Source organism: Bos grunniens, chromosome 1, assembly GCF_055505025.1.
Source record: "Bos grunniens cultivar Pamir isolate PY7600 chromosome 1, Bosgru_T2T1.0, whole genome shotgun sequence".
NCBI classification, from domain to species: domain Eukaryota; kingdom Metazoa; phylum Chordata; class Mammalia; order Artiodactyla; family Bovidae; genus Bos; species Bos grunniens.
Window position 1 is genome coordinate 156,055,502 of NC_141165.1, and position 15,762 is coordinate 156,071,263.

Consider the following 15,762-nt stretch of genomic DNA (forward strand, 5'->3'; position numbering starts at 1 on the left):
AATAGCATTTTTAATGAAATGAAATATTCCCCTCCTGTTAGATATGAGGTTTCTGCAGAACATGGAAATGTCTGGGAACTAATGAAATGTGAGAAGAATTTAGGCTCCACTCGATTAGAGCTATACAAAAATGTCTATGGAGAAATTGCTATAGATTTTTACCCAGTGTTAATACAAGCAGATTTTGGCCCCCCCCCCCTTTTTTTTTCCAGGAAATTTCTGTTTATCATAAGGTTGGTTAAGTATGTAAATACACATAATTTTCATTAGGAATTAAAAAAAAAATCCCTAGTGGGCTACAATACGAAATTCAAGTAGAACTTTTATTTCTAAACCTTGAACTAACAGTGCATTCACAGCATTTTAGCAGTGTTTGTCAGAAAGAAATTACACAGGTACGTGGTGGGTTTTCTTCAGGTTGTACACGTTAAACTTTTTTTTTGCAGTTTTCTTTTCATTTGATCCAAAACAAGCCACCGGAAGGTAGCCTTTTCTGAAGTTCACTCCTGCATTTCAAGATTTCTTTGCTTGCGTTCCTTCAGTCATGTCTGACTGTCATGTTCCTCGTCCTCTGACCTTCTTCCCTGACTCAGCTTTTTCAGTGTTCCTTTTCTTCACATCAGGCTCTTCCAGTTGTTAATGGCCACATGGTCTCTAAGTCATGACATCTCTCAAAGGCCCAATTGCCAAATCTGTAAACCTTCTTTGCTCCCTTTTTTTTTTGGTCCTGATGAAAATTAAATATATGTAACAGTAAAACACTAGACCAGGTCATGTAGCAGTTATGCAACACATCGTGTTGGCAATGTATGAAAACATCCCTCTTGTTATCCTTTGGCTGGTCCATTCCCCTTTAACTGCTGACCTGCTCGTTGTTTTCTCTCCTCAGACTCTGCTCAGATTTGTCTGCACCTCAGACTCTGGTGTTTTCTCTTTCCGTCACGTCTCTACCTTGGCAGTCCAGCTTCTGGCAAGATTGTTGAGTGACCGTGTGGTCCCCGTACTGTGGGCTTTCCTTCTCCATGCTGTTTCTCTGGCAGCTCCCTGTTCCCTTAGTTTCTGTGATAAAGCTGATCTGGTTTTCCTGTTGCTCTTTGCTTCTCTCACTTGGAATCCTCATCTTAGCCCCCGAGTGTCTGTGCTTCCCGAGGCTCTCTTGGTCTCTGCTGCTCGCCCCACGCCCTCTCTCACGCCCTCCCTGCTCCCGGGTCTCAGGTAGCACTTCTCTGCTGACGACGCTGAAACATAACCCTATAGCCTGCCCTGTGGTTTTCAGCTAAACGCTCGCATCTTGAGAGGTCAGCTGTTCCCTTAGCTGTTAACAGTAACCCCGTTCTCTCAGCTACCATGTCTGGGGCCTCTCTTTGGCCTCATCTCTCCCCCATATTCCACCTTGCTTTATTTAGTTGTCTTCTTAAGTTTACCCCTGTGAAGTATCTCTTCTTCCAAAAGCTTTTGGTATATACATATGCATAGAAACCTGAAAAAAATTCACCACAGTGTTGAAAATCTTCTATCTCTGGATGATGGAGTTTCCTATCATTTCAATTTGGGGTCTCGGTCACAGATCTTAGTTGTTTCTGTACTTGGACGCAGCCGGCAGTCTTCGCCTTTCAGCCCTCCCTCGTCCTGAACCTCGTCCCGTGGGGCTCCGAGCTGTGTCTCGTTCCTTTCTGTCTCTGCTCCTTTCCTCAGTGCCCGCGTGGTGTGCTCCTGCGTCCCCCGTGGCCATTTCTCAGGGCTCCTGTCCAGACCTCCTTCCTCAGTGGAGCCCTTCTCCCAGCCGAGTGTGTCTTCTCTTTTCACGAGCTCTTTGGCCCCCGTGTCACTTCCTGCCTCCTGCCCTCTGGTCTTCTTAACGTGGGTTTTTGGTGTTCATGTCTTCATTAGATTGTAAGCTCCATGCGGGCAGAGATTGGGTCTTTCTCATCCTTTCCCCGTTTTGGTTTACAGTCTCTTACTTTTTCTTTGGGAGACAGCCCCTTTCCCCACTGGCTGTCTATGGTTCTGGTGGGACAGCCGGTCCAAGCGTCCTGCCGAGAGGATGCCCTTTCCCCGGAGTTTGAATATTGAGTCCTGGGCTGCAAGGACTGGCAGTGACTGGTGCTGACTCACCCTGGCCAAGGTGCTCTGAAGAAGCCACTGGTTAGTCCCTGCCTCCCAGACCCCTGGAGCTGCTGTGGTCCCTGAACTCTCCAAGGCCTGCCTCTCCAGATTTTCCTCCGTATCTGTGAGCTATTTGTATCCTTACAATAATGTATCTTTCTCTCTCTCTCTCTCTTTTAAAAAAAAAAAAAAACAAACTGTAAATTAGCCAGAAATACTTTCTGTTGATTTTACCCAAAGATCCCTTCCAATAGAGCTGTTATGATCGGAACTGACCAGACTTTAATCATTCTGCTTCTTACACTGATTCTCATGTGTTTTTTTCTTCTTCTTCTTCTTTTTAAAAACCAAAACAAACCCCAGCCTGAGACTGCTGCGGCCTTGAAGCGGACGCTGGAAGCCCTGATGGACAGAGGGGCGGTGGTGAGGAGCCTGGAGAACCTGGGCGAGCGCACGCTTCCCTATAAGATGTCGGCCCACAGTCAGCGGCACACCAGGGGAGGGTAAGTCCTCCGCGGGTCATAGACCCGTGCCTGACGCCTCAGGAGCACTGTGGAGCTCGTCTCAGAGGTGACGAGGTGCTCACAGGCCCACCCCACTGTGCCAGGCGGCGTGCAGGTTGTGTACCCCAGCATGTTCTGTTGCAAATGGGGTGCATGCATGTTCACCCACAGTGAACTAACCAGAGCCCCGAAAGGGGCCGTGCCAGGGAAAAGACGTTCATGAGCTTCTGATTGTGGGAACCCTTTGTTGTCAGCGTAAGCACTGTCTTCCCTTGATAGTTCTTTAACTTTTGCCTTTAAAACACCTCATTGAGCAACATGCTGTCCACCTACTCAGTGCTTCCTTTGTAATTACGAAGATTGCAGATAACAAGCAAGATGCGCTTCTTAATACCAATGTATATAACTAGAGCTTAAAATCCCCAAAAGAATGGTTTTACCTACTCCAACCAATTTTAATCACAATATTTTGTAATGGTTTTTTTTTTTTTTCCATATAGTATATAGCAAGTTCCTCAAACATGTCAAGGGTTCGATTTTGTAGCAGTAACTGTCTTGGAGAAATGCTCTGAGGTCAGTTTGTTGGGTTGGTTTGACGCATCTCTAAAGTTGTGCCCCTGGTTTCTGTTTGGAGGAGGAATCTTACATTGTTGTGTTTCCTAGAAGTGGGTTGATGGAGACATGGGAATCAGTTTTTAGCTTTGTTGGGAAAGCCCAGGACTAGACCTGATTCTGGCTCTCCCAGCTGTGTGGCCTAAACCAGGCCACTCAGCTTCTCTGGAAGGAACTCAGGTGGTCGTTCTCCCGTCCATGCTGCCACAGGGGTGGAACGAGATGACCTCGAAGGACATGCTCTGTGGGACACACTGCGTGTCATATGACACTGCCCTTAGTCACGTGGGGCACGTGGCCTTGTGCAGGTGCGATGCGTGTGATGGCCCAGGCGGAGTCTCATCTCACCCCGGGTGTTCTTCCTTGCCTGTAAACCTTCAGCCGAGATGTGGCGCGGATGGCACGTGCCATCTTTTGATTGCTTCCCCTTGTTCTGTGCTAGTGTTCAGAACACCTCTAAAGAGCGTGCCTGAGGCGTTGCTAGGCAACAGAAATGCATGGTGGCTTATTCCTCTCCACCATCATAACAGCAGTGAGCGATGGAGATTGTGTGTCTGAATTTTTTTTTTTTAGCTTAACCAAAAAGTTTGGTCTTAATAGCCAGGCTATGAATCCTTTTGCCAACCGCCCACCCCCCCCCCCCACTTTTTTTTTTTTAAGAGAAGCCGATAAAACTTGGCCAAGACTTATTAGCAAGGTTCTGTGGTGAGAGGTACTGAACAGGGAGAGAAGCCAGTTTCCTCCTTATTTACTTGCAGGAATGTACAGTAGGAATGCTTTCCTCTGATTCCTTTCTATGTAGAGGATTCTGACCTTGTTGAGGAGGGCATGGCAACCCACTCCAGTATTCTTGCCTGCAGAGTCCCCATGGACAGAGAAGCCTGGCGGGCTAGAGTCCATGGGGTTGCAAAGAGTCTTAACAAGACTGAGCAGCTAAGCACAGCACAAACCCCTTTCCACGTAGAGGATTCTGACCTTGTTGAGGGCTGGTGCAGCCAGCACCCTAGAATTTGCGTTTCTCAGGGTGCTGCGGAACACGCTCTGAGAGCCACGGCACTGACTCACTGTTTCCCGGCCTCTGTGTGCCGTGCTGGGGTAGGGTGGTTCTCTGTCTCCTTCAAGGGTAGAATAAATTCAGCTCTGAAAAGAGCTCACCTGAAATTAAGCCAGAGCTGCTGACAACACTGGCTCCACATCCTGGGTTCCTGTCAAGGTGCCTGTGCCCCTCGAGGACTCTGTGGTCATTTACAGTTAAGAACTTTATTTCTGGGGTGGGGGTTGAGGGTGTTTGTTTGTTTTTACTTTCAAACTCCTTAGGAAAGGAGAAGTAGCATCCTTGACGTGTATCAGGCCGTATCTGTTTCACGTCTCCACAGAAAGGCGTTGCCCAGCACCAGTCTGGGGAGGGCGGGGCGGGTCATGTTTTTTAAGCTTGCTTTGCTGAGGATAAAGCAGTATGTGGGGTTTAATTGTCTGAGGTAATATTTTCCAAAGTGTGGTCTCTGAAACTCTAGTGATACAGATACGCTCCACCAAAAAATGGAGGCTGTGTGTGATCAGTCAGATGTGGGGAGCCTTAAAGAAAAGGGGTGGGGCGGGGACTTCCCTGCTGGTCCAGTGGTTAAGACTCTGTGCCTCTAGTGCAAGGGGCAAGGGTTTGATCCCTGGTCGGGGAACTAAGATTCCACATGTCACTAGGTTGGTTGGTTTGTTTAAAAAAAGATGGGAAACCTTGCATGATCTAATCCTCCTGGAGGTTGACAACATACCTTAGTGTATAAGTGGCAAGAGTCCCCTTCGTAAGATGTCTCCGTTTGTCAGTTTTACTTGACCATGTTTCTTTTGTTTTTGTAACACTCGCTGATACTCTTCACAGTGGCTCTTGGTAATGAGATGGGGGCGCTCGTGTAGTCTGGAGTCCCCGGGTCGGAGATTTAGAATTGAGCGATGTGCCAGATGTCTGTAGTGGGGAGCTTCATTTCGGTCTGCTGTGCTCCACAGTTCTTGACCCCAGCGACACTTGTAGTGGGCATGGTGTTCACTTGGAGAGTTCTTTCTGTGCACTGGCATAGCCAGAGGAGGTGTTACAGACGTGTGCTTAGCAGACTGTGTGCCAGGGTGTGTTAGGTACAGTCAAGGCTTGCTTTTAGGACGTGGTTGAGAAGAGACAGAGCAGACTTGTTCGTTACACGTTTATCAGCGTCAGAAGTTTTTCTTTCCAAACAGCCCTGGAGGCTGTGAAATGGATCTGTAATTTTCCTGGGGCCCTGTGGCGCAGTGGTAGGCAATCTGCCTGCCAATGCAGGAGATGCAGGAGACACAGGTTTGATCCCTGGGTTGGGAAGATCTCCAGGAGGAAGACATGGCAACCCACTCCAGCATTCTTGCTTGGGAAATCGCATGGACAGAGGAGCCTAGCGGGCTACAGTCCATAGGGCCACAGAGTCAGACATGACTGAGCATGCACGTGCTGATTTGAATCCTGAAGTTGATGTGTGAGAGCCAGGTTTTGGCTGGTTGACAAGTGAGCCCTGATGCCCCCAAGAATCCATGTTGTGTTGTGGTGCTGTGGGTCTTATGGCTTGTTGCCTTTACATTTTATGGGAAGAAGTGATACATCCTAGTGGTCTTCCTAGGTCTCAGGATGGTTCTTGTGATCGTCATGGTTTCACCTCAGGGAGCTTTCAGTTGAATTGAGGACTTGCCTGCCTATTGCTAACCTGGGCACCAGCCAAGGGTGCGTCGGGGTAGGGGCTCTGTGTGGAAGGGTCCCCCCGGCCAGGCTGCCTGCCAGCCGTCCCTCTTCCAGTTACTTGCCTCATGTTGAGCGATCACCTGCCACCCTCACCTCCTTCCCCCAGATTCGCACCCCTGCTGCACACATGCCAAATAGGCCTGAAAGAAGGAGAGAGTGCTTAGGTGGGAGAGGTAGGGCTTCTCTAGGTGATTTCGGGAGTTTTCCAAAAGGAGGAGGTGGTACCCGGTGTTTATTATTATAGCAAGTCTATTACCAGCGATTATGCCCCCAAACATGTAATCGTTGTATTCCAAATACTAACTTAGTCCTGACTTAGGGAGCAGGTTACATTCCAGGAATTTGTGTTTATTGTTTATAACTGGGGACCTGTTTTCTCACTGGAACAATTGGATGGTTAAGTTCCCTAGGCTGATCCATAGGAACTTACTTTTAATCTCATCATCTCTGAGGGTCCGTAGAGTTGGACGCATCACTTTTGTCCCCCGGTGATGTGAAATTAGGAACTGGGAGGCCGTTGACCAGACACCCTGTCACTGTTGGGGCTGGGTTGGGATGGTTGGGGAGTTTGGGTCTCCTGGGCCAGCTCTCTAGATGGCCGCTTCCAGCCTCAGTCACCAGCCCCCCAGCCCTGTTTCACCAGGCAGTGTCTGGAAACCTCTGAAGGGAGCGTGGTTAGGGAGCTGGGTGAGGAAGGTCCGAGAAGGCCTGGGATTTAGTCCCAGCTAGGCTTTGCCTGGGTCTCGGAGGCGGGGCGGGGTGGGAGGGGGGGTGGCACAGATTCTCTTTGCTTTGTGCCTTTACACGCTCACCTTTGTACCCGTGTTGACTTTGTGGGAAATGCAAGTTTGGTGTTATGGAAAATTCTTCCCTGTGTTCCTTGGTGTCTACAAGGGTCCAGCGTGACATGCTCAGAAGGGAGCCACGGGAGTACTTGCTCGTTTAGACCCTTGTTCAGAAGGGGCAGGCACCGCACCGAGGCGTAGCATGCGTCCGTCACCCTCCGCCTGCAGCCTCACAGCGTCTTCCTCCCGGGCCACACAGCCTGGCTTAGGGCTCTCTTTCCACTAGATGGGGCTGGACTGAGACTCAGAGTGATTCCTCATGCGGGAGAGGGAACCTTAGAAGAAACCCTGGTCCGTATGGCAGCATCGGGCCTCAGCTCGTGTGTAAAAGAACCCCCCTCTCCCCAATGCCCCGGCTGGCTTTGACTGTTTTCTACCGCGTCTGATTGTCCTGCAGTGCCACTGGGCTGACTCCAGAACATGTGTGTCTATGAATGCTTAAGTAGTGAAGGGGGTTTTCCTGGCCTGTTTTGTCCCTTCTTTCTCTGTTCTCATCTGCTGTAAAAGGTGAGTAGGTGCTTACAGCAGAGATCTTCTGGCCTACATATAAGATGCCCTTCTATTTACGGGTAAGCAGAACGATAAAAATAACTGGCTCTGTGGTGAATCAGTGGAATTTTACTGACTCGCTCCCCAAATGTGTCTGCAGAGTCCTCCAGGAGCACTGGCACCCTCTCTCTCTCGAGATTGATTCTCCCCTGTAGTTTTCCTGTTCGCTAACGTTTCCCTGTTCTTGCGCTTTGCTGCCAGCATCAGGCCCAGGCCACCATCCTGACCCCGTTCTTGCATGTAGGTGCTTCATGACGGGGTCTCAAGGCAGGACTGTTCTGGTCTCGCTCTCTTTTTCGGTGGCAGTGTCTCAAGATGTGTAAGCGTTCTGCAGCAGGTTTAGTGGTTTTTCAAATGTACGAGACCCAGTAGATATCAAAAGAAACGGGGGCTTTTCCACGCAGAGGGTGGTTTGAGGGCCAACAGTCCACTGCCTCAGGGAAGCCTGAATCTGGCAAGGTTTAACCCGTGCAGTCTAGGCAGTGGCGTTCACTTGGGTCTGTTTCTTCTCTTCAGAAAGGCTTGATGACGCTGCATGGCTAGGCTGCAGAGCCCTCTCCTCCCCCCGCCCCCTCGCCCACCCCACTCCCTGTGAGCGGCTGCGCGCTTCACTGGAAATTTCCACTCGTCTGCCGCGGGGGAAGGGGAGGCCGTGAGCGCGTGTGTGGCTGTGTCTGAGAGAGACAGACAAAGAACGTAACTCACACTCAAGCAGGCACTTTTTATGGAAAACTTGTAAATGCAGGGTGAAGACAAAAGTGAAATGAAAACCAAATACACCCTTTCCATACAGGAGCATGGCAGGAAGGCACGTTTCTTCCCTCCGCCCCTTGGGTGGGCCGGGGGCTGGCAGCCAGCTGAGCCTTGTGTCAGGAGGCGACTGAGTGGTCCCCGGGCTCATCACATAGAGAGGAGAAGCCGAAAGGATGCTCGGTGCTGCTGGCTCCCTCGAGAAACCGGGCTGGGCTGGAGCGTCCTGGTGGCGCTGGGCTCAGCCCGTCCTGGGGAAGCCCTTGTTGATGGGGTCTTCTCTGGTCTCTGTGGGGTTTCGTAGTGGAGAGCTTTGTAGTGAGTGTCTTCAGAAATACACAGGAGGGTGAATTATCACCTTCAAGACCACGTGGGCAGTTCTGCCCACGAGACGGCTCCCCCGTTTCTCCAGCTTTGGAACGTGGGACTCTGTGATGAGAAATGCACTCTTGTACTGGACCGTTTTTTGCCTTTTCTCTCCTTGAAAGTGAAAGTGTTAGTCATTCACTCGTATCTGACTCTTTGTGACCCCATAGACTCTAGCCCACCAGGCTCCTCTGTCCATGGGATTCTCCAGGCCAGAATCCTGGAGTGGGTGGCCATTCCCTTCTCCAGGGGATCTTCCCAACCCAGAGATCGAACCCAGGTCTCCTGCATTTCAGACAGATTCTCTGTTGTCTGAGCCACCAGGGAAGCCCCTTTCTCTCCCTGCCTGGTATCAGTCATCTCCTGGCTCTACTTCTGCAGAGCTGGTGCCGCATAAAACCCTAGTGCTTTTCTGTGGAAAGACGAGATGCTGGGATGAAGCTCGTGTCTGTCTTGCGGATAAAGTGATCCTATCATTAGAACCACACGTGGGGAAAACACACCTCGAAGTGCCAGCACCACCGGGTTTTGTGTTGAAGGCAAGGGCAGTACTTATCGTGCCTACCTGGTACACAGAACCATTTCCCTGGTGCCACCGAAAGCATGGTTGAAGATCCTGGGAGTATACACTATGATTAGACTTCAGATTACTACACTGGATTTTTCCAAAGTGATCCATTCATTTTATTGATTTCATCACTGATTGGAGTAAATGGGGAGAAGGGAGAACTAGCTATTTGGAGAACTTGATTTCTTTTTTTCCCCCTTATTGAAATGTCAGCTTTGGGGCCCGTCGAGGCCAGGCAGTTACAGTCATAATTCTGAACTTCCTTGAACGAGGAGCTTATCGTGAGGATGGAGGTGACGAAAGAGTGACCATGTGATGTGACATTGGGGGTCTGCGTTCTGACCCTGCCTAGCTGGTTTAGGGCAGGCAGCCCACGTGGATAATCTTGTGGGTAAAGGAGGGGCAGAGATTCCTCTGGAGACATGGAGCCCCTCTTTTGGCGCCTTCCTTAGAACAGCCCTGAAGCTGAAGCTCCAATACTTTGGCCACTTGATGCAAACACCCCAACTCATTGGAAAAGACTCTGATGCTGGGAAAGATTAGGGCAGAAGAGGCTGACAGAGGATGAGATGGTTGGATGGCATCGTCAATTCAATGGCCATGAGTTTGAGCAAACTCTGGGAGATGGTGAAGGACAGGGAAGCCTGGCATGCTGCAGTCCATGGGGTCGCAAAGAGATGGATATGACTGAACAACAATGAGAACAGCCTTTCATCTGAATTTCAGAATGGCCTCTCCATGGCGGATTTCAGTGGGAGGGCGTGCTGAGGTCATTTTGTCAGCCACACTCCCATCTCTACAGGTCTGTCCTGGACCTGTGCTTTCACGGGAGAAGGATCCTTGCAGGCATCAGAAGCTGCCCAGGCCTACAACCCTGTGTAGGCTGTTGCTGAGCCTCACGTCCTCACGTATAGAAAGTCCCATGGTCATTCCTCAGGTCCCCTGTGGTTAGAAACCCCAGCAGCCAGGAGTCGGTGTCCATGACCGCCATGTCCCTTCCACAGCCTTCGGCAGGACAGGAAGACATGCACGGGTTGTGGAAGACTGGGTCTCCGCCAGCACAGCGGTCCTGTGACTTCTGTGCCCAGTCGGACTCAGGTCAAGGCCACGAGTGCCTCATCTTTTTAGTCTGCTGAGCTTTGCCCATCATCGATGGTCACTGACAGGTTAAGTTTGCCCGAGACAAGTCAGTGAGAAAAAGAGTATGTCCTGGCAGAACTGGTCAGGGCACCCCTGTGTGGAGAAGCCACGGTGGACTGTTGATTTATGAGCTTGGACCGCTAAGGCAGACAGAGATTGTTCTGGACCCTGGCTTGGTTCCCTTGTGGTGGGGAGCGGCAGTTTGGTTCCCAGGGGGTGGGGTCGGGGGGGGAGATGGAGGAGATCAGAGGTTCAGCTCTGGCCCAGGAGTGTTGACTGAAGCAAGACCTGCCCATCTGTGAGCCACGCCTCCCCTTCCCTGTGGTGGTGGTGTTTCCTTTTGGTGGAAATTTCCATGATGTAATAAGGAGCATGGGAGTGGAAGCTGTCTTTGCCCACATGGGCCCCGGGCGTAGATCAGCAGGGTGATAAGCGTGAAATGAGTGTCACAGCTGTGGTTGTGGGCACAAGCCCATTTGCATCTTGGCCAGTGCTTTTGTCTGGAGTTGATTGCTGGGCGCGTGTGACTGGGAGAGGGAAGACAGAATAGGTAAAAAGAAGGTGAAGGCTGGGGGGGTTTGGAAGTCATAGAGCCTCCCCCCTGCCACACAAAGCCAAGCTTAGGCTCTCCAGGCCTTTTTCCTGGGCTTTTTCTTTATCCTTGAGAACCCTCCAAAAGGCTGGTTGCTGTAGTTTGGACTGAGAGGGAGCCATGGGGGTCTGGAGCTTGCCTCTCACCCTGTGACTCAGTGCAGCTCAGCTCTCTCGAAAGCAGTGGCAGGGGTTGGACTGCATTGTCTCCGTGGTCCCCTCCAGCCCTTCCGTTCTCTGATTCTTTAACCCTCAGGTTCCAGAGCTCTCGGTGGCTGTTAGAATTCTGGCAGTGGCCACTTAGTAAGCTGAGTGACCTTGAACGAATGACTTAATCGGTGTGAAATTCAAAGGAGGGTATGGCATAGGAAACCGTGTTGAGAGAGGCTGGAGCGCTGGTTGTTGCTGGGGAGAGGCTCGTGGGCCCCAGCCAGCACCCGCACGCTTCCGTTGCTCGCACTCCCTGAGTTGCCATGTGGAGTGGAGCATCCACTTCCTCCCTCTTCTTCAGGAGCTGTTCAAAAGAAAGTTCTACCTGAGACGTTTTCCTTTCTGTTTCTGAAATGAGAGGTGTCTGATCCATCTGGCCTCTGGTTTCCGTCCTTGGGGATCTTCTTTCCCCTTATCACAAAGTGGCATCCGAAGGCTGGGGTTATTTCTCGGCATTATCTGACGAGTGCCGGTGGACGGGGAGCCCTGCCCAGGAAGCCTGCATGAGAAGTGACTGGTGGCGGCTGGGCTGGTTGCTGGCTGTCGTAAACACACTCTCTCTCAGAAACTGTTGAGACTTGGAGGCGAGCCCACAGAAACGCCTAGTAGAATGGAAAACGGAAGAAAACAATACTTCCGAACCCCAGATATGGTATTTGAATGACTTGACCATAAGGAAGGGTAGGCTTAACTCACTAGTGCAAGAGACCTCTGTGTACTTTTCTGGAGGGAGGGGACTTGGGACACTTGGGAGCTGGTTGTGGTAGCTGCCGGGGTTGCTGTGTACCCAGAGCCTGTCAGTCCCTTGCTCATAAGCATCTCCCTCCATAGATTACCCCATATAGGAGATGGCAGTTCACAGTGCACTTATCAGGCCATCAGGGCTTTAAGTGGAGCAAAGCAAAAAGAGGACACTTCTAGGGGACCCTGAGCAAAAGGGAGCTCAGAGAGCATGCGTATATATTTAAAGTAAAACTCCCTGCTGTAGGATTAAGCACAGTGGGATATTGACAGGCAGAGGGTGAGGTCACAGCTTGTCCATGGCATTCTGATGACTACAGGATAAAAGAACGAATGGATTACAAAGGAAGAGAGATGCTGGAGGCCATGCTGAGTGAGTGAGTTCCCAGCCCTGGCCACCAGGTGGCATAATTATTTGGGGGTTGGAGGAGTGGGTACTGTGCTGGGGGTGGACAAGGAGAAGGTAATTTAAGGTTGATTACACTTACTTTTGGAGAAGGCAATGGCACCCCACTCCAGTACTCTTGCCTGGAAAATCCCAAGGAGCCTGGTGGGCTGCAGTCCATGGGGTCGCTAGAGTCGGACACAACTGAGCGACTTCACTTTCACTTTTCACTTTCCTGCATTGGAGAAGGAAATGGCAACCCACTCCAGTGTTCTTGCCTGGAGAATCCCAGGGACAGGGGAGCCTGGTGGGCTGCCGTCTGTAGGGTCGCACAGAGTCGGATACGACTGAAGCGACTTAGCACACTTACTTTGGGCTACCCTGGTGGCTCAGATGGTAAAGGATCCACCTGCAATGCAAGAGATGCAGGTTCGATCCCTGGGTCAGGAAGATCCCCTGGAGAAGGAAATGGCACCCTACTCCAGTATTCTTGCCTGGGGAATCCCATGGACAGAGGAGCCTGGTGGGCTCCAGTCCATGGGGTCGCAGAGAGTTGGATATGACTGAGCGACTAACTTTTCCGCACTTATTTCTTAGGCTCTAATTCAGAGCCTTACCAAGATAAGTAATCAGTAATCAGCCATTGAACAAACGAGCAGTTCTTCAGTTGGGTGATTGCAGTACTATTGCCTGCTATGTGTAGTAGAAATAAACAAGTAGAGCTAAACCTTGGAAAGTGTGGCCAGGTTGGTGTGTAACGTTCAGAGGAAGCCCAAATGGTGGTCTCCTCATTGAGCAAATGTGCAACGCAGTGCTTCAAGAAGTTTGCCCAGGTAGTGGAGGAATTGGTGTCTTTATTAATATTTCATTTCTTGAAAAACCTTTGGTATCTTCATCAGCTGTGATTACTCCCACCACTCTGCGTCAAGTCATTCACCAAATCTTGCTCATTCAACTTCTGCATACTGTTTAAAACTCAGCAGCCTTATAGAGGTAGAAATGGCACACAGCGAACTGCACATAAACATGTAAACCCACGAAACCTCCATAATTAAGATGTAGGTTTTTTTACTCTGCAAAATTATTATGAGATTCATCACTGGTATTTATGAACAGTTTATTCCTTTTTATTGCTGAGTAGTATGCCATTTTATGGATATACCACAGTTTGCTTATCAGTTTACATGTTAATGAATATTTGTGTTATTTCTAGTTTGGGCTTGTTAAAAGTTAAGCTGCTATAAACATCAATATACGAGTTGTTCTTTGGGTGTATCTAGGAATGTAAATCTCGGAATGGAGTGGCTTGATCATAATGGCTGCTGCTGCTACTGCTAAGTCGCTTCAGTCGTGTCCAACTCTTAGCGACCCCATGGACTGCAGCCCACCAGGCTCCTCCATCCATGGGATTTTCCAGCCGAGAGTTCTGGAGTGGGGTTCCATTGCCTTCTCCGGATCATAATGGCAGGTATATGTTTTATTTTTTAAGAGAATGCCAGGCTGTTTTCCGAAGTTGGTCATATCATTTTGCATTCCCACTGGCAGTGTATGAACGTGCCCATTCCTCTGCATGCTCACCAGCACTTGCTGTGGTCATTCTAATAGGTCATTCTTTGTGGTTTGTCCATTGGGCCATTCTCGTAGGTAACTCTTTGTAGTTTTAGTTTGTATTTCTCTGATGAGTAGTGGTGTTAAGCATCTTTTCATACACTTCTTTGCCATTGTATATCTTCAGCGAAATGCCTCTTCAAATTGTTGGTGCATTTTTTTAGAATAGTTTTAGAAATAGTTTTAAATTAAACTTGGAGAGGTTTTAATATTCTAGAAATAAGCCCTCTATCATGCAAGTCCCAGTGTATGGCTTATCTTTCTATTATCTTAAAGAGTCTCTTTCAAAGAGCAGTTTTTAATTTTGACGAGGCCTAAAATATCAGATTTTTCTTTTATGGAAATTGTGCTTTTGGTGTCTTCTCTAAAGAATCTTTGCTTAATCCAGGGTCACAAGGATTTTGTCTCAGGTTCTCTTCTAGTTCTATAATGTTATGTTTTATGTTTAGATCTGTATTCTATTTTGAGTTAATTTTTGTATATGGTACAAGTATGGATCAAAGAGTTCATTTTTTGGCCTGTGGATATCAAATTGTTCCTGTACCTTTTGTTGAAAGGGTCTGTCCTTTATTTTTTGAGTTGCCTTGGCACCTTTGTCACGAGTCAGCATACTTACGTGTATGGATCTATTCCGAACTCTCTTCTGTTGATCTGTTTGTCTTATCTTCATGCAGATACCTTACTGCCTTGATTACCATAGCTTCATAGTAAGTCTTGAAATCAGGTAATGTTAGTCCTTCAACTTTATTCTTTATCAAAGTTGTGTTGGCTGTTCTTGGTCTTTTGGATTTCCTTATGAACTTAAGAATCAGTTGTAAATTTCTAACAAAAAGTCTTAGGATTTTGACTGGGATATTTTTGGCTCTTTAGATCAGTTTGGGAGAATAGACATCTAAATAAAATGAATCTTCTACCTATGAGCAAAGTATACCTCTCCATTTATGTAGATTTTCTTTAACTTCTTTCAGCAGTGTTCTGTAATTTCAGTGTAGAAGTCTTGCATATCTTTTGTCAGATTTATTGCTAAATATTTCATTTATAATTTCAAGGTCTGGTTATTTGTTGCTAGTATATAGAAATACAGTTGATTTTTGTTTATTGATCTTGTATCTTGCTAAACTAGAGTTTTGATATCTTTTTTATAAGCTTCAGATTTTTCTGTACACATAATTATGACATCTGCAAAAAGATGGTTTTCCTTTTTCCATATCGATCTAGATGCCTTTTACTCTTTTGCACTTCAGTAAAATGTTGGATGGAAGCAGTGAGAGTAGACATTCTTGCTTGTTCCCTTTCTTAGGGGGAAGGCACCTAGACTTTGACCAGTTAGTATGATGTCGGATGTGGGGTTTTCCACAGATGCTCTATATAAGGTCATAGAAGATTCCATCTTTCTGTAGTGTGCTGAGGGTTTTATCAGGAATGGATATGGGGTTTTGCCTTTTTGCATCTATTGGAGTGATCACATGGCTTTTTAGCTTGTTAATATGATTGATTTCATTCATGTTCAGATGTTTAAGCCAATCTTGCCTTCTTGAACTAAATCCTACTTGGTCAGGATATATTGTTCTTTTTATTTATTATAGTAGTCAATTTGCTAGAGGTTTATTTAGAATTTTTTCATTTATGTTTATGAGGGACACTGGTCTGTTTTTCTTTTCTTTTTAAAAAAGTGTCTTTGTCTGATCTTGATTCCAGGGTAATGCTGACTTCTTAGGACAAGTTCAAAAGTGTTTTCCTACTTCCCAGATCAGTTTGTGTCAGAATTGATATTTTTTTCTTAAATATTTGGTAGAGCTCACCAGTGAAACTGTTTGTGCCTGTAATCTTTATGGGAAGATTTTAAATTACAAATTTAATTTCTTTGATAGATACAGGGCTGGTCAGGTCATCTGTTCCTTCTTGAGTGAGTTTTGATAGTATTTTTTCAAGAAATTTCAGCTAGGTCATCAAGTTTATTGTAAAATATTTTTTATGATATTCACTTATCATCCTTTCAGTATCTGTAAACTTTGTAGTCATTTCACCTTTCT

The 15,762-nt window shown here is 47.9% G+C and overlaps 1 protein-coding gene across 2 annotated transcripts in view; it reads left to right on the forward strand.

The window, feature by feature from the left end:
- MRPS6 (mitochondrial ribosomal protein S6) overlaps positions 1-15,762 on the forward strand; it is a 65,890-nt gene that overhangs the window by 47,047 nt on the left and 3,081 nt on the right. For both annotated transcript variants that reach the window (XM_086413931.1, XM_086413939.1), the window contains exon 2: positions 2,470-2,609. In XM_086413931.1, coding sequence (XP_086270057.1) covers positions 2,470-2,609 — 140 coding nt within the window. The remainder of the gene's footprint in view (positions 1-2,469; positions 2,610-15,762) is intronic.